General features: G+C 50.7%; 2 protein-coding genes across 7 annotated transcripts in view; one reads left to right on the top strand and one right to left on the bottom strand.

The window, feature by feature from the left end:
• PCCA (propionyl-CoA carboxylase subunit alpha) overlaps positions 1-16,665 on the top strand; it is a 397,106-nt gene extending 380,441 nt beyond the window's left edge. For 3 of the 4 annotated variants that reach the window (XM_032881099.1, XM_032881101.1, XM_032881102.1), the window contains 3 exons: positions 2,289-2,429; positions 13,676-13,753; positions 16,321-16,665. In XM_032881099.1, the coding sequence (XP_032736990.1) occupies positions 2,289-2,429; positions 13,676-13,753; positions 16,321-16,389 (288 nt within the window). In that variant the 3' untranslated portion in view covers positions 16,390-16,665. The remainder of the gene's footprint in view (positions 1-2,288; positions 2,430-13,675; positions 13,754-16,320) is intronic. The other variant, XM_032881100.1, reaches the window with a different exon arrangement.
• A 1,093-nt stretch (positions 16,666-17,758) lies between these two features.
• GGACT (gamma-glutamylamine cyclotransferase) overlaps positions 17,759-22,344 on the bottom strand; it is a 53,823-nt gene continuing 49,237 nt past the window's right edge. The window contains exons 1-2 of one of the 3 annotated variants that reach the window (XM_032881097.1): positions 19,871-19,910; positions 17,759-18,846 (exon numbers count right to left, since the gene is read on the bottom strand). In XM_032881097.1, coding sequence (XP_032736988.1) covers positions 18,362-18,832 — 471 coding nt within the window. In that variant the 5' untranslated portion in view covers positions 18,833-18,846; positions 19,871-19,910 and the 3' untranslated portion in view covers positions 17,759-18,361. Of the gene's footprint in view, positions 18,847-19,291; positions 19,513-19,870; positions 19,911-22,344 lie in introns of those variants that run through there. The other 2 variants (XM_032881098.1, XM_032881096.1) reach the window with 2 other exon arrangements.

Genomic DNA, 22,344 nt, shown 5'->3' with positions numbered 1-22,344 from the left:
TCAAAGGTAATCTTAAAAAGAGAACCTTCTTGCTGCCTCCTCTTTTTATATTCAGAAAGGTCGTTTCTTCGCCAACTCTTTGCACTGAGGCCTCTCCTGAGGCATTTACCCCGTTGTTATTTTTCACTTGTGATTACAATAAGTCGCTTATCCCCCAGACAGATTTAAGAACAATAAACAAATACAAAAGGAAAAGGAACATCTCATCAGTAACAAAGACTGCATCTAAAGGCGTTGAGTTTTGTGGCTGTTTTACATCTCTTTCCAAGCAAAGCAGGAGTCCCACGGAGAAAGGAATTCAAAAGATATGAAAATTATAAAAATAGTAAAAGGATCCAGTTTTAGGCAGGATCTTGTCATTTCTGGGGAGAAATGGAGCTGGGTACAATCTTAGCTCTTTATTTATATTAAGGCTTGTTTGTGATATAGCTAAAATTAGTTTTTAAGCCTATCCACTGTGGTGAAATGTGAGAAATCACATATTATCCTCAGTGGAGAAAGATACTTTCCCTGAATTTTGACTTCTCATTTTGAAGTCAAATGGCACAAGGAACAAGGGGGGAAAAAATCAATCTGGGTACTGCATGGAACCTGGACAGCTGGGCCCAGTGCTGGTCAGTCGCATGGAGGGAGCGGCGGAGGGCGCTGACAGCCAGAGAATTGACTTTCCCATTCACTTGCCTCCTCCTAGTGATGTTGGATTTTATTTTCCAAGGCAGACAGAGCCCAGATACGAAAACCATGCAATTTGGTACAATTATATTCTCCCTTCTTTCGCTGTCCACCACCTCCCCCATAGTTTAATGAAGGACTTTGAGGTACAATTCATTGTTGATAAATAGTCCCTTTTACCCAGAATGTGTATTAGACTGACAGCAGAATGCACTCTCCTTGCTTTTCCCTTGCCACTTATGACTCAGATGAATTTTAATAGGAGCAAAAAGCTTTTATTTGCACAGTAATTTCACTTAAGGATCATATCCTTCAGAAACTGGCAGACGCTTGCACGTCTTGATTGCAAAACACACACTCAGGAGTAAAGAAACATGCAAAAGATGTTATTAGTCAACCTGTCACAGTGGCAAATCCGCCTCTCCTGGGGCCCTCCCCCACCCCTTTGGAATAGGCCCTGCAAAGAGCAGGCTCGGAGAGGGCCCCCATCCCTGTCCAGAATGAGGGGGGTGAGTTCTGTTTTGCTTTTGCATCCCTGCGGTCTGGATGCCCACAGGAAGCTTTGAGTTACAGCAGCCTTTTTTCCCCAACAAAATGGAGCCGCCTGGAAGTTGTGTCTGTCTTACCCCTGGGGGATGCGATCAGCTAGGAATCCAAACCTCTTCAGGTGGTGGTTTCAACTTCCCTGAGTAACACCTCCTCAAACAGCTTTGGTTTGTTTCTTCTTGGGCAGACCAAACCGTGGCTCTGATACTTGTCCACAGAGATAGGGAGGGGTTTTTCTCACAGGGGCAGACATTCTCCGTTATTAGAAATGTTCTGTTGGACTGAACTTCCCTTTAATGCGCCTGTAATTGTTTGAGAGCCCCCTACAAAAGGTTTCATGGAAATGCTTGTGCGCAGTTGACAATCTTGGTATTATTGTCTCTCAGTGTTCAAGATACTCATTCGGTGTCATCCTAATCTGCCCTAACCATCCTGGTACCTTGGAAAGGCTTCCTCACGTTGTGCCTAAAAGAAAGCTAGCTTTTCCTGTAGTGCATCTAACATATTGTATCCCTAGAAAAAAACTGAATTTTAAATATTATTTTGCCCCAAACGAACACTGAAACCCTTTGTCTTAACTACTTGGTGGCGCAGCCGTTCTGGAGGGGGAGTGGGAAGCGCGAGACAGCGGTCTGCTGCCATCTGCTGGCGGCTGCTGGCAGAGTCACCCCTCTCCTGGCTGACCCAGACAGCGCCTAGGATTGCGGGGGCGGGGGGGGGGGGGGGGGGTGGGCAGAGGCGCTTACAAGCGGTAAAGGGAATACAAGGAAAATTCTCACTGTTTTCTTTACAGACTTTTGAGAAATTTCTCATAATGAGACAGGGTGTTTGTCGCTAGTTAGTGGAGTCGTTCTTATTTAAAGAAACTTCTTAAATCCTACTACCCACAACATGTGCCAGAAACAAATGTATTCTTGTTTTTATGTACAATAATTCAAAACCATTTGACCTCAAAGATGTTATCATTTAAATTTCAAAGCTGCAAATGGATTGTGCATGAATGCTACATTTGAGGAAAAGTTCTTCCTTGAAACTCATTTATGTTTTGTTTTTTTTTTTCCTCCCTTAAGTATCAGGTGCATATCTTAACCAAACTGGCTGCAGAACTGAACAAATTTATGCTGGAAAAAGTGGCTGAGGACACAAGCAGTATTCTGCGCTCCCCAATGCCTGGCGTGGTGGTGGTCATCTCTGTCAAGCCTGGAGACATGGTAAGGACCATGCCTGTCTGTGGGACGGGGCGGACTGAGGCTTGACCTTGCTCCGTGCAGCTCTTTCTTGACCATGGAAAAGCGGAAGAGCTTGTGTGCATTCCCTGCCCGGCTGTTGCACATTTGAGTTGGGTTGGTAACACTATCTCCTGAGTACCTCCCCTCCCAAAGACTTGGGACTAGCATAGAAATAAGGCCCGATTCATTCTGTTAATTGGCGAATTTAGTATTTTGGCAATATTTTATTTAAAGTTTCTATGTACTTCCTAGCATTCTGGGCTTTGAGCATCCTTGAAGAACTGATACCAAGAAATAGCCCTTTGATGGGAACTTTCTGTATGACTTCTGGAATAAATGGGAAGGGAACTAAGGAAAGTTAATGCTGTAGACCGTGTGGTATCAGAATCCTCCTGTTACTTGATATGTGTAATGTAGGATCACAGTTTGAAGCTTTTCATCTCAACCTTGTGACATTAAGGCACAAATCAAGGCTGTATTAATATTTCCGTACATGTTTAGTCTCACGATAACATGCTATTTTAGTGGGATACATATGTTTCACAGAACATGGGTAGAAGTCTCTGTGGATTTGCTGCAAAAATAAGAAGAAAACAAAGATGCAACCAGATTTCTAGGGGACACTTAGACACTAGCATTTTTCTTTACGTGCTGGAAAATAATGGCCAAACTTGATCATCTTCGATGGATGATATGGTGATTCCATTTTGTATCTTTGGTGAGGAGTTTACACGTTCTCCTGTAAAGAGGCATCACAACTGCCTCTGTATTTCTGTATTAACATAAGTAAAGTAAGGTTGAGAAAAACCCATATAGTTGGCACTGGCTTCTAGAAAGATACTTACAATAAATGAAAATCAAGAAAAAACAATCACCTTCAGTTGTTTAAATAAGTGGCCCTGAAACTGGTAAGCGAAGTCGGAAAGCTGACTCCATCAATTGCTTTCACCCGAGGATACCGAAATAGACTTCACCTGCTTTTCTAGAAAAGCACAGAAGAGGCTCAGTAGCTGTGAATTGTTATCTTTACTTTGAGGGCACTGACATTCGTGGAAGAAAGTGCACAGTAAGACTGTCTTAAGGGGGTGTCTGGGGGCTCAGTTGGTTAAGTGTCTGCCTACAGCTCAGGTCATGGTCTCGGGGTTGGGGGATATAGCCCACAGACAGTCCCCTGCTCAGCGGGGAGTTTGCATGAGGATTCTCTCCTTCTCCCTCTCCCCCTCCTGCACACACATGCGTGCTTTCTCTCTCTCTAAAATAAATAAGTCCCCCCCCTTTTTTTTTTTTTTAAAGATTTCATTTATTTTCTTGACAGAGACAGCAAGAGAGGGAACACAAGCAGGGGGAGTAGGAGAGGGAGGAACAGGCTTCCCACTGAGCAGGGAACCCAATGTGGGGCTCGATCCCAGGACCCTGGGATCATGACCTGAGCCGAAGGTAGATGCTTAATGACTGAGCCACCCAGGCGCCCCTAAAATAAGTTTAAAAATCCTTAAAAAATTGCCTGCACTCACACACTGCGTCATCAGAGCAGTCAGTGGAATCTTCTGGCAACTAGACGTGTAGGTTGGTAAATAACGTGTGTTATTTTGGGGTTTTGCTTTTTTTCCCCACTTTTCTTCTTAAGCCTTTTCTAGAAGCTAAATAGGTTGCCATCCTGAGCTTGTCAGTCCTAATTGTGCAGCTTTAATTATAAAATCACAGTTGCACTTTAAAAAAATATAAGAGTGTAACTGAAATCCTTATTTTTCCAACACCTGAGTCAAAACCTGAAGGGGGCCAGGACGGGGCTCAGATTGCGATCTCGTGCCTCCCCTTGGCACCAGGCTCTCTCGAGCCCTCCTGGGGCAGAGAACTGGGAGCGTGCAGCCTCCTTGTTTCCAGCAACTGCTTTCTCCCCGGCTAGCTTCTCCAGACACCAGGGGGGTTTAGCCTTCATACTTTCCATTTCCTGGCTAATAATTTAATGTGGGAAAGCAAGGCATTTAGTAAATTAGAACAATGTGGTATTAGTCTTTGGTTCATTGGGATAGCTCAGATATTGAAAACCACCACCAATAATTAAATGTGGGTATTCGAGATGGGTTTAATTTGAGAACTAACTGTTAAAAATATGTTACTGTGGGGGAATGGGACCTCTATTTTATGTAGTCCTTTAAAGTCAGTCATGGGGGGTGTACCCCTAGCAAACTGGCTCCTAGGGTCTGTGCTGTTCGCCTTACCCAGAAAGGAATGCTCTCCACACACTCATGCCTAGGCTGGTCAAGGAGAGCGCGCGCTTTCTTTAATTCTTCTCTCCAGCTTCCCGTGCCACTTTGGGTCCCTGCTCGACTTCGTTTCTTATTCTGTGCCACTGTGTTTTGATAAAATAGTGTTTTCTCCTGAGTTATTATTTGCGAAAAGGGTCCCAGACCGCTAATACCTTCCCCAAATGCAGGAGAAGTTTCATTGTGGACTCTTAAGGGCAGCTTCTATAATTAGATCGGCCTTGTGTCATTAAAAGCCAGGAAACTCTCCTTTGACCAAAGGCAGAGCACTTACATGAGGCCATTATGAGAAAAGAATACTGGTAACTCTTAAGTTTTGCGGTTTTAAGTTATTTTAGCTCCGCGGGGCATGTTGTGTTGTGCTCCGTACTAACAATAGCTGAGCCCAAGTTCTACTTTTATCAGTAGAAAGATAATGGAATCAGTGGTCTCTGTGTGTTTTCAAGGAAAACAGGACCAAAGAGACAAATTGCAAATTCTTTGAATTTTTTTTTAATAGTTTAGATTTCAGTAATCTGTAATTTTTATATTTAGGTTAAGTAAAATCTGACAAATCTTAGAATGCTGGGCCTGGCAATAATGTGTTCTACAAAAGCATCACATAAATAATAATTAATAAATGTGTTTTGTGAGGTAAACCATCTTAACAGAGTTAAAAAAAAAAAAAAAACAAACCTCAGGGCAAAATGATGTGGGGGGGATGCTGTTTAGAAGTCATAAATGCACTCAGCTTCCTGTGGGAAAGTCTTTCCCCTCCGTGAACACAGAGGCTGTGTTTTTTGTTTTTGTTTTTGTTTTTGTTTGGATTCACACAGCAAAAGTTTCTGATATCTTTCAGTGTCTGTTACACAGTATTTGACATTAAATGTGGCAGTAAAGTCATTTTTTAAATGATTGTACAGTAGCTTTTTTTTTTTTAACATGTGGGGAGGGGATTGTTGGTAACAGTCTGTCAAATGCATAGAAATGCATAGACCAAACAAACCCAACAGTAAACAAAGTAGGAGTGGCTTATGGAAAGTCCTAGTCACCCATTTACTAAAGAAAACAGTCAATAGAATGACTTTGATATGCTTTTAGTCTGTTGGGGTTTTTTTTGTTTGTTTGGTTTTGCGGTCATCCACCCTCTGAAAATATTTTCATGACTGATTTTAATTTCAGCTGGAAAAATACCTATTTTTCTGTATATTTAGCACCATCATAAACTGAGGGCCCTCTAATCAAGGCAGTATTTTTTGTAACTTATTGTAATTTTAAAAATGTCTATCTTTATGATATCCTTGAACAAAAATATTAAAAAACACCTTCTCTCAGAATAATGGCAGAGGGTACTTGCCCGCTTTAGGCTGAGAGCTGCCGAAATGTCACACAATTTCCATCTTGACTCCGAAGTGTAAAATAAAGTCATTAGGGGCACAGTTGTTTTGTTAGCCCTTTGATATCAGAAACAAAGCAAAAAACAAAAATAAAAAATAAGGCAGCCCAAGGGGAGGTTTTACTGTATCAAGATTTCAGAGTTACCTTCCAGTGCAGCAGACCTCTCAGATTGGATCAGAAATATCCATCTTACTCAAAACAGTAACAATTGAGATATGAGTCGGAAGTGGGCGGCGTCCTCACTTACATATCTTTCTTTGGCAGTGACACGTTGTGACTTACCAGTTTGTGTCTCGACCAGGTCAAATCACAGGTGGGCAGTGAGTGCCTGTTGCTTTTCTAACCTGCTCAGTAGCAGTAAGACAGGCCTTGGGAGTATTCTGGGGGGGCCAAGATGGGGAAGAGCCACTGCAGAGTGGAACCGGCCTTAGCAGAAGGGGGAGTAGGCGTTTGGGACTGTTCTCGTGCAGTGTCTTGGGCAAAAAAAAAAATAAAAATAAAAATAAAGTACCCCCATAAGAACAGAAAATTTGTGATCATAACAGGAGTACCACCCAGATTTTGCCCTGACGTCTGTCCTCCTTGTGTGTGCTCCTTTGGGGCTGCTAGGGGAGGGCTCCCAAGCCGTGGGATGGCCAGTGACCCCCGAGAGACCCAGGTTTGCCGTTTTGAGGATGGTATTCACACCACCCCTTTGCCGCCAAACCCTGTCCTCTGTAATTGAGCCCACGGCCGGTCCTGGGGAAGTTGCAGATAAACTTGGCAAGAGACCTTTGCTCTCAGATATTTAATTAATTAATTAAAGATTTTATTTATTCATGAGAGACGGAGACAGAGAGAGGGAGGCAGGGGGAGAAGCAGGCTCCCCACTGAGCAGGGAGCCGGAAACAGGGCTCCATCCCTGCGATCATGACCTGAGCCTAAGGCAGACGCTTAACCAACGGAGCCCCACCCAGGCGCCCAGCCCTCAAGTATTCTAGATAAGAGGCTTTGGAATGGTCCCTCCTGCCCTGTGTTTGTCTGGCCGGGATCCGCTTACCTGGTGTGGCCCAGTATCCACAACAGCATCTTTCCCTGGCCGAGGACATGGCCTTGACAGATCCGTTTTCCTATTTCTGGATACCTTGATTTAATAATCCTAAAATCATTACAGTAATGAAATTTTCATATTTGATAGCAGTTTATTTGACAAGATGCCAGTTTTCCACCCAAACCTCAGATTGCATTCCAAAGCATGTATAAATAAATCTATGCATTCATTGTTTCATGTTTTTAAACTCAGATTATAAAGCATCACACACATTAAAGGTCCAGAGAATAATAGAAATACTCAGATGCTCTCTGCTCATCTTGACTGTATTTGCTTTCCCTTGTACGGAACAATAAAAGGTCGCTTCCACTGTGAACTTGCCCCGGGCCCCTCTCTAATCAGAACCTGTCCTGCCTTCAGCAGTGATGGCTACCCCAGATTTGGCCTTTTTGTCTTTTCCAGATAACATTCCTTTTTCAGTGTTAGGGTTAACTTCCGTTGGACGTTAACAAGTTGAGAATTCTTACAATTTAAGCTGACGATTGTCTGTTTTTAAGGTCCATCAGTAAGTTGAGTGTCGCAGGAGAGTCTCCTACAAGTTTGGCATTTTATTTTATTTTTCAAGAAATGATCTGCTTGGAGTTAGAGGCTGTGTTATCCTGCTTTTAACCATTTTTAAAGATGACAGTTTGCAACCTTACCAAGATTCAAAAGATCTTTCCTCGCCATTTTGCTTAAAAAACAAGAACAATAAAACAAACCAAAACTCCAAGACGTGCAGTCATTGAGTACTTGAAGACAGCGATTTCCTAGAGATGGATCCAGACTGATCTCTTAAAGATGCCGTTGAGTTCTCCTCTCACTCTAGGGGCTTTGGCTGCAGTTCCCAGCTAACTTCCAGGGCAGGAGGGAGAGATGTTTTTCATTTTAAGGAAGACTGGACTTGTATTGGCCACGACTCGGTATGCGCTCCCCTCTTGGTCACCCACCGCACAAAGCTAGGGAGGCAGCTCTGGGCAGTGGGAGAGCGGGGTCAGCGGCTGGGGGGGGGCAGGTGGGGACCCCGAGTCCCCCCAGCCAGCAGCCTGGTTGATGCGTCACCCCTCCTTGCGCGTGCCCTTCTCAGTGAGTCAGGCGGCGTGCACACGAGCCCATCGCGGGAGGGCTCCTGCGGCAGATAGGGGGTTTGGTGGCATTTCTGTCGCCTGCCTCCTCTTTCTTTGTAATTTGATGATGGTTCCTTCCCTTGGCACTGCATAAATACTAGATGGTCTCCCGGGGTCTTTCTCCCTCCTCCTTTACATGAAGATGCTGGGATGTGAATGTACATTTCTTCTTGGGGAAATATCAGGGGATATTTACCAACCTATCTTACGGGCTCAGAAAGAGGAAGTTATTATAATCAGATTCTAGCAGTGCCTTTTAACCAAATCTGAGAGGCCTTTTTCTCGTGGCTGTTCACTGCGTCTTTCTTCAGATCTGAGGGCCGTAAAATGCATTGCGTTCAGGCACCTGTGTTCTAAGTAGAACAGCCTTTAAAAATGTAATTGAAGGATTTTCACTTTCGTGGCGTCGTCAGCGGGGTTGATATTGATCCACGCTTTCGGGTGGCCCCGGGCGGCAGAAGGGGAAACCGCTGCGGGCCGGGAAGCCCTCCGAGCCTTCTGTCTCATTTGGCATAAAAACACAGAACGCAGGACAACAAAAGAAGGCTCCCTGTTCCATAAAAATTCTTCCTCCCGCCCACCCCTCTTCCCCGAAAAGGGGACTTAATTTTTCAGCTGCACACAGTGATTTGGTGCTCGCTCTTGCATTGAAACAGTTGCTGTCTGAACAGGCAGGAAACAGTTTCCTTTTAATTGCTGAAATCATTCGGAAGTGCTTGGTGTCCTGCTTCTGTACGGCAGATGCTGTGCATTAATTGGCCTGTGTAGAAGTGACCCAGGGTTCCTTGCAGCGGGCCCAATTTTAGGCAGAGGGCTTAAATAGCTTATTTATTATTTTGTATAATCTGGCGTACATTATGTGCGCCTGCACGTGTCGCATTTCATGGTCTGCACTTTCTGATGCCATGTGGGTTTCAAAACCTGTGTTTCTCTGGTAATGTACTAGCAGCAGGTAAGCTCCAGATACCATCCATCAGGAGCTAATTTTTGATCCAGATACTGCAATGACTGATGAACCTGTCTTTTGTGTGAATGTTTAGCACAGTAGAAAGCCATATGCCACTGGCACTGTTTCTTGTGCGTTCTTTACAGTTGCCGGAGAAGTGGGCTGACGGGGGCAAAGCCCTCCGCGACGTTCTGTCCTCTTCCCTCCGCTGAAAGGAGAACCCCTGTGAAACCGCCCTGGTTTTGGACGACAGGAGAGGGTGGGGGCCGCCTTCGAGGAAATCCGACTCCCGTACTCATTTTCTTGATCAGAAATAGGACTGCACACTCTTAATAGGGAACCTTGTTTTGTTACTCCCCGTCTGTTCAAAACAGACCTTCGCCCATTAGAAGGGCCTCCCCTGTGTGGGAAGAGCACAGCTGTTACTGTAAACCTCATCCCGTCACTGTATCACCCCCATTTTGTGGCTCTGAAGGATGAAATTGAGAAATGGAATACTGTGCAGTCAGCCTTTACATCTCCAATTTTAGGCCTTTGCCATCATTTTCATGCTTTTATTCCAAATCAAATAACATTAGTGCGCTACACCACCTTCTGATGAATGTCTGCTCTCGAGCACAGCTTTTCAAGTCTGGACTTTTGGGGGCTTCCTTTTATGTTTGGTGGAGGTCTTTTTCCCCCCTCTCCCCGCTCGTTCTCTCCCTGCACTTTCTCTGAGCTTTCTTCACGCATTCGCAGTCTGAATGATACAAGTAGCCAAACGTCTCCCAGTCTTAGCGTGCTTTCCAAGAGGGGTGTACGTGGGAGAAGGTTCCGGGCCTTTTCATCTTTGGGGAAGGAGTGAGGTGAACTTGGTAGAAGGATATTGGGGGCTTTAATCAGAAATGAGAAGGGGTTTAAATCATTAGCACAACAAAGCGTACTATAAGCTTGAAGATAAAAGTCTCTGGGGAAAGAGTCCTCTGAAAATAAATGGGACTTGATAGATTTCCATATCATTTATAACTTCCCTTAATTACACTTGGAAGACTTGCCAGTAAAACTGGAAAATTGGCAGCCTATCTCCATTAGAGTCATTTTGCCGACCATGGCAAGCAGCTGGCTTTACTGGATTTTATTTCCCATCACTCACAATTAATCATCAGCAGGAGATGTCTGAAGCTCTTCAGCGCCGAGCTCTGCCGGCGACACGGAGGCCTCCTAACCATGCGAAAATCTGCTGAGTAAATGGGCCGGGTTTTCCCTCCAGCTTACTCATTCTGGAGCGAGGCAGGCCCCCGCTTAATGAGTGCGCTCTGATAATCGGACGCGAATGTGAACCTTGACCCCATGTCAAAGGAGAGGACGCAATAAGCCGGATGAAAGATCCAGGGCTGGGGCCTCCAAACTTTACACCAATTAGACAGGGAGCGGGGAAGTACATCAGGCTGACTAGGTTTATCGAAAAGACTTGCGAGGCTTGTGACCATTTTGTAAGCCCAACGTTGGAGACCTCCTGTCACAATCAGTGAGCCTTTATCAGATGACACACAAAAGTGTTAGAGGAGTGTGTGCGCAAAGCCCTAGGTGGCCGTGCCCTCCCATGTGAGCCTTCCCGGCGCTCCTTGCCCACGAGCACCTGGGGAAACGCGGAAGGTGTCCCCACGACCCTCCGACCCCGCATGCAGATGGGCCACCACCTCTGCACCCGAGGCTCCGGGATTGCGGGGCACATGGCGGGGGCGGAGGGGACACAACACAACACAACCCCGGGCCGAGCACTCATGACAGCGTGGCCGGCGGTCTCAGAGCTCCTCCAGCCGGGATGGCTGAGGGATGAAAGACCGCATTTAGATCAAGTCCATGTGTGCGTGTAACACAGCTCTGCTGACCGAGACGGCCTTTGCTATCGTGCGGGGTCTCAGAGAACAACTTCCAAGGGTTCTTCCTCTTCTAGGGAAACAGACTACAAAACCCATTGCTTAAGCGAGCAGGGAGAGAGCAGTGAATTACTTAAGGTTCCATCCGCACCTGAGTAGACACGGAGACTGGCAGACCTGGGGAGGGGACCGGGGAGAGGACCAGGAGAGGAGAGGAGAGGAGGACCGGATGTAGATTCAAGGCAGTGCTGCCTGCCGGGCCCCTTGGAATCCAGAGGCACTTTTCTTTTAAGTCCTTTTAATCAAATTGCCAGTGACACAATATGAAAGAGAGTGTTTTAACTTGGGGATGTCGCCACGTCTCCTGATTACCTGTCTAAATCAGAGGTTTTGTTTTTCTGAGTAGTGTGATTGGGGACCTGTCCCTTGAATCAGCCACATGCAGGGTACAAGCACACAGAGCCAGCCAGGAAGGACAGTTGGCGAGGGCAGAGCCCCGTGAACTTGTGGCCGGTCTGCCGCTGCTGCCCCACGCTCCCGTGGGCCCTGATCTCCACACTGGTGTGGCCGGCTCGAGCCCGGTGTGGAGTCATGGCCCAGGCCCCGCCACCCTCCCGCATGGGCCCCGTGTCATCCTTGTTGGGTTGGTCTGTGCCCCCCGAGTGTGACCACTGGAAATCTGCCGGGTTCATGTCTTTCTCCTGTTTGCATTAACTGTGAATTGCTTATTTGAAGATCCCACGAAGACCCCATGAGGGGCGCTCTGGCCTGCAGACTCTGAGCCATGGGCTGAGCAGCTGAGCGGGGTCAGACCTGCTGCAGAGGGGGCTAGGTTGTGCCCCCCTCCAAGAAGCCCACAGGGCCAGGGATGGGCTCTCAGATGACAGCAGAAGAAGCCCAGCTGGGTGGGGGGTGTGGGCTAAGCTCACCCAGGTCCCCGTGGGGGGCACTCATCCACCCGTGAAGCGGAGAGCTACCAGAACCCAGAGGTAGAGAGCTGATGACAACTTTGTGGAGAGAATTTCCCTTCTGTCACATTGAGTTTCAGACCCATTTCCAGAAATCCACCGGGGCCTGGTTGCGAGCTGTGTCGGGGGGCCGGCTCTGGCCCCTTGGCCTCTGAGACACCGGGCTGTGGGGCCAGCCTGCGGGGCTTTGGGGAGGGGGGCCGCATGGCAGGTGCTGCCCCAGGGGGGCTATTCCCGTCTGCATCTCGCGGGCTCCCCACCTGCCTCTGAAAAGAAAAAAGGCCCGAAGAGACGACGTGAGGGGGTAGTTGAGCCGACGCCCTGCCTGCGGTCCCTCTGCTGCGCAAAGAGCAGCCCTCGCTCTCCTCTCCGTCCGCGGAATGCAGATGCCCGGGGAGAGTGAATCACAATGGGCAGTGAGCGCGGAGCTTCAAGCCCAGCTCTCCCAACACAGCGTCTCTCCTCCGTGCCAGCACCAGGCTTTGGCATCCCCTCTCTCCCTAGATTTCTGTGCCAGGGAACGGCAGCCCGCCACCTGATCAGCGGAGGAAAGGAAGGCGCGGGGCGCAGGCAGCCCAGACTGCCAGGAAAACAGCTTGTGCCGCGCAGGGGGCCGGGAGGGAGCTCGGGGATCATCTGGGGAGCTCAGGAGAGAACGTTCTCCAGGCACTTCTGCAACTCTGGGCCAGTACAGCCGCACCGATGTGAGTGTCTGGGAGCCCCACCCCAGGATGCCCACCACCACCCTAGAAAAGCCAGCCAGTTGCCCGAGGAAACTCGGCTTCACCGTGTCGGAGACTGGGAGGCCCTTTTCACAGAGAGAGGAGAGAAGCCCGGCTCAGCTCCTTGGTGCTCACGCATCAAGGGCAGCGAACACAGACTATAGAGCGTGGCTTTCGGTCACAGCTGCCTCCTGGCTGGAAGCCCCAGGCTTCATCCAGGGAGCCCATACCCAGCCCCACTGGTCTACACTCGAGGACCAGGCACGGCTGTTAGCGGTCATTCCCATGTCAGAAGGCACCTTCCAGGAGCCACCTCCTTGTTACTTGGCCGGTCTCGCAGAGGTTGAGACAGGGGTCCCCTGGCTGCTGCTGTTCCCAGCTCCCCAAGGCTATGGACAGAAACGCTCTAGTTTTGGGTAATGGTTTTGTGGAGATAAAACCCCGCCCAGGACAGTTTGGCCCCGTAACGTGCACGCTCAGTAGTTCTTGTCTAGTCCTGGAATTTCTTAGGCAACCATCACTATTGTCAATCTAGAACATTTTCTTCCCCACTCAGAAGAGAACCTGTGTCCATAAGTAACACTCCCCTCTTCCTAGCCCCCGGAAACCATAGATCTTCCCATCTGGGAGCTGTGCCAAATCTGGACATTTTCACTTAGGAGGGAAACATTCCATTTTGGCCACATCTCTGTGGCATTTGATGAGGACAGAGGGAACGGCCCTTCTCTGCTGCCCCCCAAAGAGTTACTTGGAACATGAAGTCTTAGAGGTCTTTGCTGCTCTTTGGGTCAAATTGCAGAGCCTCTGATAATCTCTTGATGGCTTCGCCCCTGAGTGTTGTTGCAAAATCAGAATGATTTTAAAGCTTGTCTCTTTTCTATTTGTTTTTCCAGGTAGCAGAAGGTCAGGAAATTTGTGTGATTGAAGCCATGAAAATGCAGAACAGCATGACCGCTGGGAAAACTGGCAAGGTATGTCCCCAAGTTCCCATCAGCCCTTGCCAGCTCTATGACAGGAAGCAGAACTTCCATCTTTGGATCTTGGATGGTTAGGGCTGGAAGGCGCCGTGGAGGTGACCCCTGCCAGCTCCTCGCTGGAGCTCCTCGCTCCAGACCAGGACATGGGAGCTCTTTCTGCTTGGCTCCCATGTGGCCCGCCTCATGGAGAGTCCGTCTGACGCGCAGGTAGTCAAAGAACAATTGTTCTTTCACCTTCATGTCTTTCCAATTAAAGAGTCTTTAATTTTTAATGTTTACATCTGTCTCGGAGGCGCTTAGTCGCCTGAGACTTCGGTGGCACAGCGGGAACTGGTTTGAGAGATCGCAGAAATTAATGTAACTCTTCAAGATAACTTCTCCACAAAGAGAACAATTCTAGACAATTTTAGATCAAGAGGAGCTGAAAGCCCCATGTACATGTGGGACATAATGATTTAGGGAGGGAAAAAAAATGGAATCATATTTTGTCCTGAAGCTTTTTAGCAGTAAAACTTCTCACATGTATTTTCTCCTTGAGGAAAATAGAGAAGTCCTTTTAGTGATAACTTCATTATTCTTCTTGCTTCTAAAAAGATGCCACCCACAGCTGAGGGAGCCTTTTCTGAAGGACAGTTTTGTTTGGAGGTGTCTGCATCCAGGGGTGAGGCGGTGGGGGGCAAGGAGGGGAGCAGAGACTGCTGTGGCCGGCTCCGTGGCCCGTTCTGTGGGAAGCCAGGATCAAGTTCTGGGGACATGGGTGTCCTGGTAGAGAGGTACTCCCTGCTCCAAGTGTCATTTCCATCAGAGAGATACATCCTCTGTCACCCCAACAGGAAATGAGGCTGCTGCCCAGACCAAAGGCCTGGCTGGGAGCAGATGCCCAGTTTAGGGTGGGCGGGCCCGGAGCTGGCTGCCTGGTCAGGCTGGAAGGGGCTGTCGTTGGCGAGGCCGTCTCTGTGGCATTTGGGAGAGGAGAATGGCAAGATTTGGAAATCTTGGCCTCTACATCTGACTCCTTTTCTAAAAAACCCCAAAATGGCCTTTGTTCTTGTAGAAATTGGTGGTTTTGCCCCTTGCAATTAACATTTCTGCTGCATTAGTTTCATGTGATGTCCAGGCATGATGAGAACTTGACCTCATTTGGGGGGACCCAGAACATGTATATATACATAGACGTCTGCTGCATGCCAAGGGCACCTGTTGCTGGACTGGGGTACCAACACAAAAACGAACGTGGCCTTAGCTTCCAGAAGGAGCATGGAGCCCTCCTCTGTCAGTGTGTTCAGGGTCTGCCTGGTCTCACGGTGGCTTCTGGGTCTCCTGCCGAGGCTCAGCCTATCTCTGGCTGTCCGTGGCCCGGGAGCTGCTTCCAGGGTGTTGAGGGGCTCCGGGTCAGCTTGTACTTTGGCCCGACCCCTGTCAGCTGGAGCCCTTCCTGCCCATCCCGTTTCCTGCTGCGCCCCATCGGGGCGCCCTGGGCGTGGTCAGAGCCCCAGCACCGTGGAGCGGGCCCGGTGAGCCTCGGGTTGGGCCGCTCTTATCCGGAGAGCCGTTTTTCCTCCCGGAGCAGACGCTCACAATGGAAGCTGGTCCTCCCTGTCGTGGGCGCCATGTGCAAGATGCGTTCCGCGCAAATGCGTCCCCTCCGAGCCTCATGAGCCGCCCCCCCGCCTCCCGGCGCCTGGAGCATACTCCAGGCCTTTGAAGTCGTCGGGGGCCCCAGGCTGGCATGCGAGGCGCACGGGGCCCGTCTGGCCTTCCACTTCCCGGCGGCGGCCCGGGGATGCGGGTCAGCCCCCGACCCCGCGGCCCCGGACAGCCCGCCGGTTCTCGGGTGCCCGGAGCGCCGGGCGGGTGTGGCCGCCGCGGGTGTGCAGCCCCCGCCTCCCGCTCCCCGCACGGCAGAGCCACCCGGGAGGCCGAAACGCGCCCGAAGCCCCGACGGGTCCGCACACCCTGAGGACCGGTACCACCTGGCCACCGAGTCCCCGCGGCGCAGCCACACACCTTCGCGGCGTTTCCTTTCGCTTCAGAGGGAGCCCTGTGCTCTCGGGCCGAGAACTTTCTCCTATTAGTGGTCCTCGTTCTGGCGCTTGTATCATCGTGTGGGGTTTTGGTTTGGTTTTGGGTTTTGAGCACGAAGGATACCAGTAACTCACCACCTGAAGCCGCGGCCGAGCGTGGGGGGGCGGGCTGCTGAGAGCTCACGCAGCATCGGGGCGGCCGGCTTTTAGGGGCGCTGCTGACCCCCCACCCCGCGCGCCTAGTGCGGGGCGGAGGGGGGCAGGGGGAGGGGCAGCGGGTGGCTCAGACTCCCTTGGACCGGCAGCTTCTGGGACAGACCCGGACAGGCGCGGGGGAGGGGAAGATGGCCGGTCACCGCCCTCCCGAGGACACCCCTGTGCACTCCGCCCCCTCTGCCAAGCAGGAGCCGACTGTTGCGCCCCAAAGCCTGCCGGGCTGTCTCTTCATTTCCAGAAACGGGTGACGAGATGGCACCCTCGTGGTCCAGTTAACAATACTGACTCTCCCCTCCTCTTTCTTTTCTTTTCTAATTCAAGGTGAAATCAGTGCATTGTAAAGCTGGGGACACAGTTGGAGAAGGAGATCTGCTGGTGGAACTGGAATGAAGTATTTATAGCCTTTCAGTCATCACCCAATTTAATTAGCCATTTGTATTATTATTCTTTCACACTCAATTTAGTCAAGCGTTTTGCAGGAACACTCCTGTGCAGCAGATTTTACATGGTCATATTTATTCCACATATAGTCAAAACCAACATTCTGCCAAAAAATCACCAATGGAAATTTTTATTGATATAAATACTTGTACATATGATTTGTACTTCTGCTGTGAGATTTCCTAGTGTCAAAATTAAATCAATAAAGCTGAGCATTTGTCTAAATATTAGTTTGCCCTTTTTTTGAATGAAGACAATGTACATAAGAGGCTACTGGCTGTGCCAGTAGACTTGAAATACTAGTGTTTCATTGTGATCCTTTAAAAAACATTTCTGTAAACCCCAGTTCTTTGCCTTAGTCTCATTAAATTAGCATTTACCACCTTATAATCGGATTACCTGCTTTTGCCTGGCTGTGGACCTCGCGCCCATCTGTGCCCATTCCGAACGTCCGAAAGCCCCGCGTGGGTCTGCCGGGGAGTTTGGAAATCCGTACTGCATGGCTCTCACGGGTAAGTGCAGGGCCCAGGGGCCCAGGGGGCAGCCGCTTCAGGAAAGCTGGGCCCACACGCCCACCCTCCCCACCCCATCCCATAGACTGTGCTGGGCTCCCTCACCCCAAGAGGGGTGGGTGTGGCTGCCACAAGCCCATCCGCTGGTGCCCATCCTTGCCTTTTTGTGTTTTTGTGAAGTAAGTTTCCAATTAAAACAGGGCTAAAAATACTGATCTGTCTTTGTGCCAGATGGAGTTAGTGAGCACGGTCTACCATCAAGTTGAAGATGGGAGCCCTCCCAGCGGAGAACGAGGTTACCGAGGCCCAGCAGCTGCGTTTTTCAGTTGCTTCTGAGATCCTCGGGATCTGTCTCTGACTTGGCTGGTAAGTAAGCAGAGGCAGAGTCGTGCGCCGCTCGGAGTCTACGCGGACAGGTCATCAGATGGAGGGGGGAGTAATTGGTACTCGTGCCTTGCTAGAATTATTTTAAGTGCTGTTTGTGTTTGGAAGCTAAGCTTTCTGTCAGGCCTGAAGAACAAATTACTAACGTGTTGGTTCTTCTCTGAAAGGCCCTCCCACCCCCCAAATGCAGCTCCCTTCGGAGGCAGGGACGGCACCTTGTCCCTGGGCCTCAGGCCTGGGTGCGTGTCCGTCTGAAATCAGGCCGTTCAGCATCTGCCAGCAAGTAGATGGCTTGTGATTTTGCTAGAAGAGAAGGAAAAGAACCTTCTACCACATAAGTAGAGCTCTCCCCCATAAAGTCAATAATAGTACCAACACTTAAATTTGGTTTCCCAAAATACCCAGTTCAATATTATATGATCATCTTTAGTAATCCCTTTTTTAATAAGCTTGATCTGAAAATTGTGAAAACTAATGTTTTATACAGTTTAAAACTACCCAAACACAATACGTTTTTCTTGGGGTTCTTTTATTACAGTGAGATAACCCAAATCAGTTTAAAAAATTCTTCTTGCTGCTACAAGTTAGAATCAATACAGTAGGGTTGCTGAAATCTAGCTGCTACACAAAGTCTACAATTTAAATGTTATCTCCAGATCAAAGCAAAGCAAAAGAAAGAAAAATCTGACATATGAGTTCTTGAAATGTCATTTAGGGGAATTAAGATCTTGAATTTTCCTTATCCCATCGATTCAAGCCTGTGGCTTTCTTGAAGCAGCAAGCAACAAAGCGCTATGGGATAGACAGGCTTCAGGCATAATCTTGGGATCAGTGTGTCAAATACTGGGGGAATCAGCTGCAACTGAAAGAGAGATTGTTCCTTTTCCCGGACTGAGTTTTACAACTGTTTCCACGGACATTGAAGGCGCCCAGTGCGTGCCGACCAGGCCAAGGGCGTCCTCTCATCACCGGGGCTCTGTCCCCCGCACCTCCCCACCCCAGCGGAGGAGCCGTCCTTGCACTTGTCATCTGTTCTCCCGTGGATTATAGCGGAGGCCGTGCTCCCCCTGGGAGTCGTAATCGTCGTGGTGTGGGAGGTGGACCCACTCGGGGGCGTAGGTGACCGTGCTGTACACGAAGCACTGCAGGGTCCCGTCGGCGGCCGGCGTCTCCTCGGGGGCCCCACACGCGCCTTCCCACTCGAGGACGGCGATGCGCAGCGGGGTGCGCTGGTACATGTTGGGGCAGCCCTCGAACTCATCGAGGAAGCTCAGCATCCGCTCGTCCACGGCATAGATCTCGCCGAGCACATGCCGCCCCTGCCCCGGAAGGTTGAGTAGCCACGGGATGTTATGTTCACCGGCGATGACCAAGGGGTAGGGCTCCAGTGTGCGGCCCCGGCCGCGGAAGGCGGCGCAGCCGTTGGCTTGGTCCCGCAGGACCCCGTGGTTGGGCTGGCCTCTCTTCAGGGTCCCGTACACGAACACGCGGGCCATGCGGGCCACGGAAGCTGCGGGGGAGAGAGCGAGCAGATGGTACACACTGTCCGTGGCAGAGGCCCGGGGAAGAGCGTGCGGGCCTCGTGGGGGCTGGACCCCTGGTCTGGGGAGGGCCGGCGGAGGCTCCCAACCCCCACACAGCCTGGAGCCCACCGCTCTGGACCACCGCGTCCGAGAAACACCGGCCACCCTTCCCTGTCTTCTGGGAAAAGGCACTTAGGTAAGAACAGACCTGATAGAGGGAGCCAGCCCGTCTGGGGATCACTCTGCAGACCCGCTGTTTTCTTAGGCCAGTTAGGACTTTAAAAGTGACACTATAAATTTTTTTGTAGCTAAGTTAGAAATACCAATAAGCAAGTATTTATATACATACACAGCGCATGTACGCACACATGTACAAGACAGTCACGCACAGTCCGCTACAAGAAATCACTCAGGCTTCAGTCCTAAGCTTACATTCCGGTCCTGGCAGTCTGACCCAGCCAGCTGGAGCGATCACACCTTCCAGAATTCCTGCTCAAGGCCCCAGCAGGCAGTGGGGCTCCCCGACTCCCCGTGACTCAGCGCTGCAGCCTTGGCTCTCATGTGAAGGTGAATATTTACTGCTCACCTGGGGCTGGGCCACAGATTGTTACATAACTGATAGAAGTCCCCTGTGTCAAAGTGACTCCAACAAAACTAGAAGTTACGGGGGGGGGGCCTCTCGCTCCTCAAGGCCTGGCACCTCGCTGCCCTCCTTGCCCAGCGCTGTGTGATGATGGCAGGCTCTGGAAGGAAGACACTTTGCACATGGAAACAAAAGATGAGTCCATCTGCCGGCAGCAGCCCACCACCAGCCAGGAACAGCTGGAGGGCGACACCCCCTGGAGGCCAGTCACGTGGCAAGTGGCCCTTGGAGAGGTCACACTTGGCCCAACAGGACTAACACTTTTTGGTGTCACAGGTCTTGGCCTCACGCTGCCTCTTCAAGGCATCTGGGGAGGGTGCATGGCCCCCACAGACCCACACAGCTGCTGACGCCTGTCCCCTCCTCACCTGTCCACTGCCTCGGTCACCAGCCTGCGGAGTGTCAGGAATTCATGTGTTTCAGGTAAACTCTGGTCGGAAAGGCCTGGCCGTGGGAGCAGCACCAGGCCGGCCGTGCAGGCGCGCCCGGGGCCTTGGGCAGGACGGGGACACCTTGAGCACGACGGGCATGTGGTGGGAGCTCTACTTCGGGTGACTCTGGTGACAGAGAAGGACAGATTAGAGCTGTGGGGTGCTCAGGGAGGCATGCTGGGCACGGCAGTCTGGAGGTGAATCAAGGAGAAGCCGGAGCGCAGGCACAGAGGGACTAGGACCATGTCGGCGCCAAGGAGCCGAAGGTGGCCAGGCTGCTGCTGCTGGGGGACCAGGGAGGATGGGCCAACCTGGGCACAAAGAGGGCGTCGAGAGGAGCGACAGGGACGGAGGGGTGGGCTGGTGGGGCCGGACATGTGGGAGGGATCCGAGTCCCTGACGCTTGCATCCCGACCACTGGCATGACCTGCCTGCAGCTCCTCCCCAGGGAACCCAGGCTCCATCTGTCTCTGGTCGCCGTCACCACCCTCGCCCAAAGACTGCCCCCCAACAAGGGCCTGCTTCTCTGGTCCCTGCGGCCTCTCCTCAGGGCAGCGCCCAGAGGGCCCTCAGCTGAAACACCCCACAGCTCCCCTGTGGCCTCCTGTTGGGGGGCTGGCCCGGCGTGGCACCCACCCCGCCCTACATCGCCCTGACAGGCACTCCGTGGTGCCTGCTGGCCCTGTCCCGCCAGAGCCTTAAGAGCCGGAAGGAAACTTGGAAGCATCTCGTCGGGCGATGCCAGCTCTCAGGTTTGGTGAGGATCTAAGAGTGCACGGCCAGGCAAAGCCAGTAGACCCTGGAGACCCGCTCTGTCAGTCACTGGGGCCCTAAATTGTCTCTTCTGTGATTAAATTTTTAAACTAATTATGTGTCCATAATGTAAAAAGTCAGAGCGCTTTACCCGATCAGTGAAATCGCCTACCCCTTTCCACTCCCTGGAGGCAGCGCTTCCAAGCCTTCAAGCTGTGGCATTTGGTATTGGTCTTCGTACTGCGGGGGACTTGGCTGCCGCCCCAGCTGGGAGCACAGCGGCTTAAAGCGCAGACCTTAGAACCCAGTTGCCTGGCTTGTGGCTTTAGGCAAACCACGTCACCTCTGTGCCCGGCTGTGAAAGGAAGTCCTGGCAGCAGGCTGGGGCAGAGGGCGGGAAGCCCCTCTCCCTGCGCGCAGGGCTCTGTCCTCTGGGAGGCGCTCTGCACCCCCAACCCGTGCCCCCCGCCGCCCCACCAGCGCGTGCCCCTGCACCGCCCCGCGGCCCTCCGCTTGACTCCTGTCGGGGTTCCGGTTCAAATCCATATTCATCTCAACACTAGAACTATGTAAACACTGTTCTCAGATCAGGCACGGAGTGTACTATCATTGATCTCCTTTCTTGGACAACTTTTCTGTTTTTCTTGGAATTAAAAAATCGCTTGCAGGTTCCCCCCTTGTCCCCCGCCCCCCACTCAAGTTTCTCTGACAGTAACTCGGCCTCTCATGCTCAGAAAGTGTTGTACGCATCCGTTCAGCCTTGAGCACTGGTAAAGAACAGAAACAACTCGGTAGATGCGAAGATCTGATCACCGTTCTGACCGCACTCTCGAGGCAGGCAGCGTCCCATCTGGCGTGCAGAGGGGCTGCTCGGAGTTGCTGTGCAGATGGAAGGTTTTTACAGGAAGGCAGGTCGGGCAAGGAAGTCACTAGCAAGAGAAGAGGACTGTTTCAGGCAAGGTGACCTTCCCTCCGGTGGGAGCAGGACTGTCTTACTAGGCCGGTTACCTCCGGTTCCTCTGGGCCATGGGGAAGGGCCCACGTGACAGATGACCTCGTCAGTGCTGAGCAGAAAATTCCTGACTGACCAGTGAAGACTAGTTTCTAAGGAAATCTCAGAGTACAATGATCGGAGACAGAGTCCTGGTTCAGTGACTCGGCCTCAAATGCAGCCATTTTGGGCATCAGCTTTTTTTTTTTTTTAAGTTTGTTCGTTTGTTTAAGTGACCTCTACACCCAACATGGGACTCAAACCCACGACCCCACGATCGAGTCACAAGCTGTCCCGCCTGAGCCAGCCAGGCACCTCTGGGTTCCATGCACGGGGTGTCCCGCCATGCCACCCAGGGCTTCCCTGTGTCCCCTGTCTCCCCTGTGTCCCATGGCCCCTTCTTTGTTGACTCCCTCATTTTGCTGAAGCACATTCTTTCCCACTCAATTTTAATTAACAGCGTGGCTTGGTAGAAAATTCTAGAAACAGTTTCCTGCAGAGCTTTAAAGGCATTCTTGTTTTCTGCGTTCCCACGCTCTTGTTGAGAAGTCCGGTGCCAACAGGTGCCACCGTCCTCTGTTCAGGACTTGAGCTTTCCTCTCTGCAGACTTGCGAGGTCTTCCTTTTCCCCTCAGATTCTGAGGTTATGGTGTATTTTCTTGTGGGT

Source organism: Lontra canadensis, unplaced genomic scaffold, assembly GCF_010015895.1.
Source record: "Lontra canadensis isolate GAN:19392208 unplaced genomic scaffold, GSC_riverotter_1.0 scaffold73, whole genome shotgun sequence".
Classification (NCBI taxonomy): domain Eukaryota; kingdom Metazoa; phylum Chordata; class Mammalia; order Carnivora; family Mustelidae; genus Lontra; species Lontra canadensis.
Note: the sequence above shows the minus strand (reverse complement) of the source record. Positions and strands in the feature narration are given on the sequence as shown.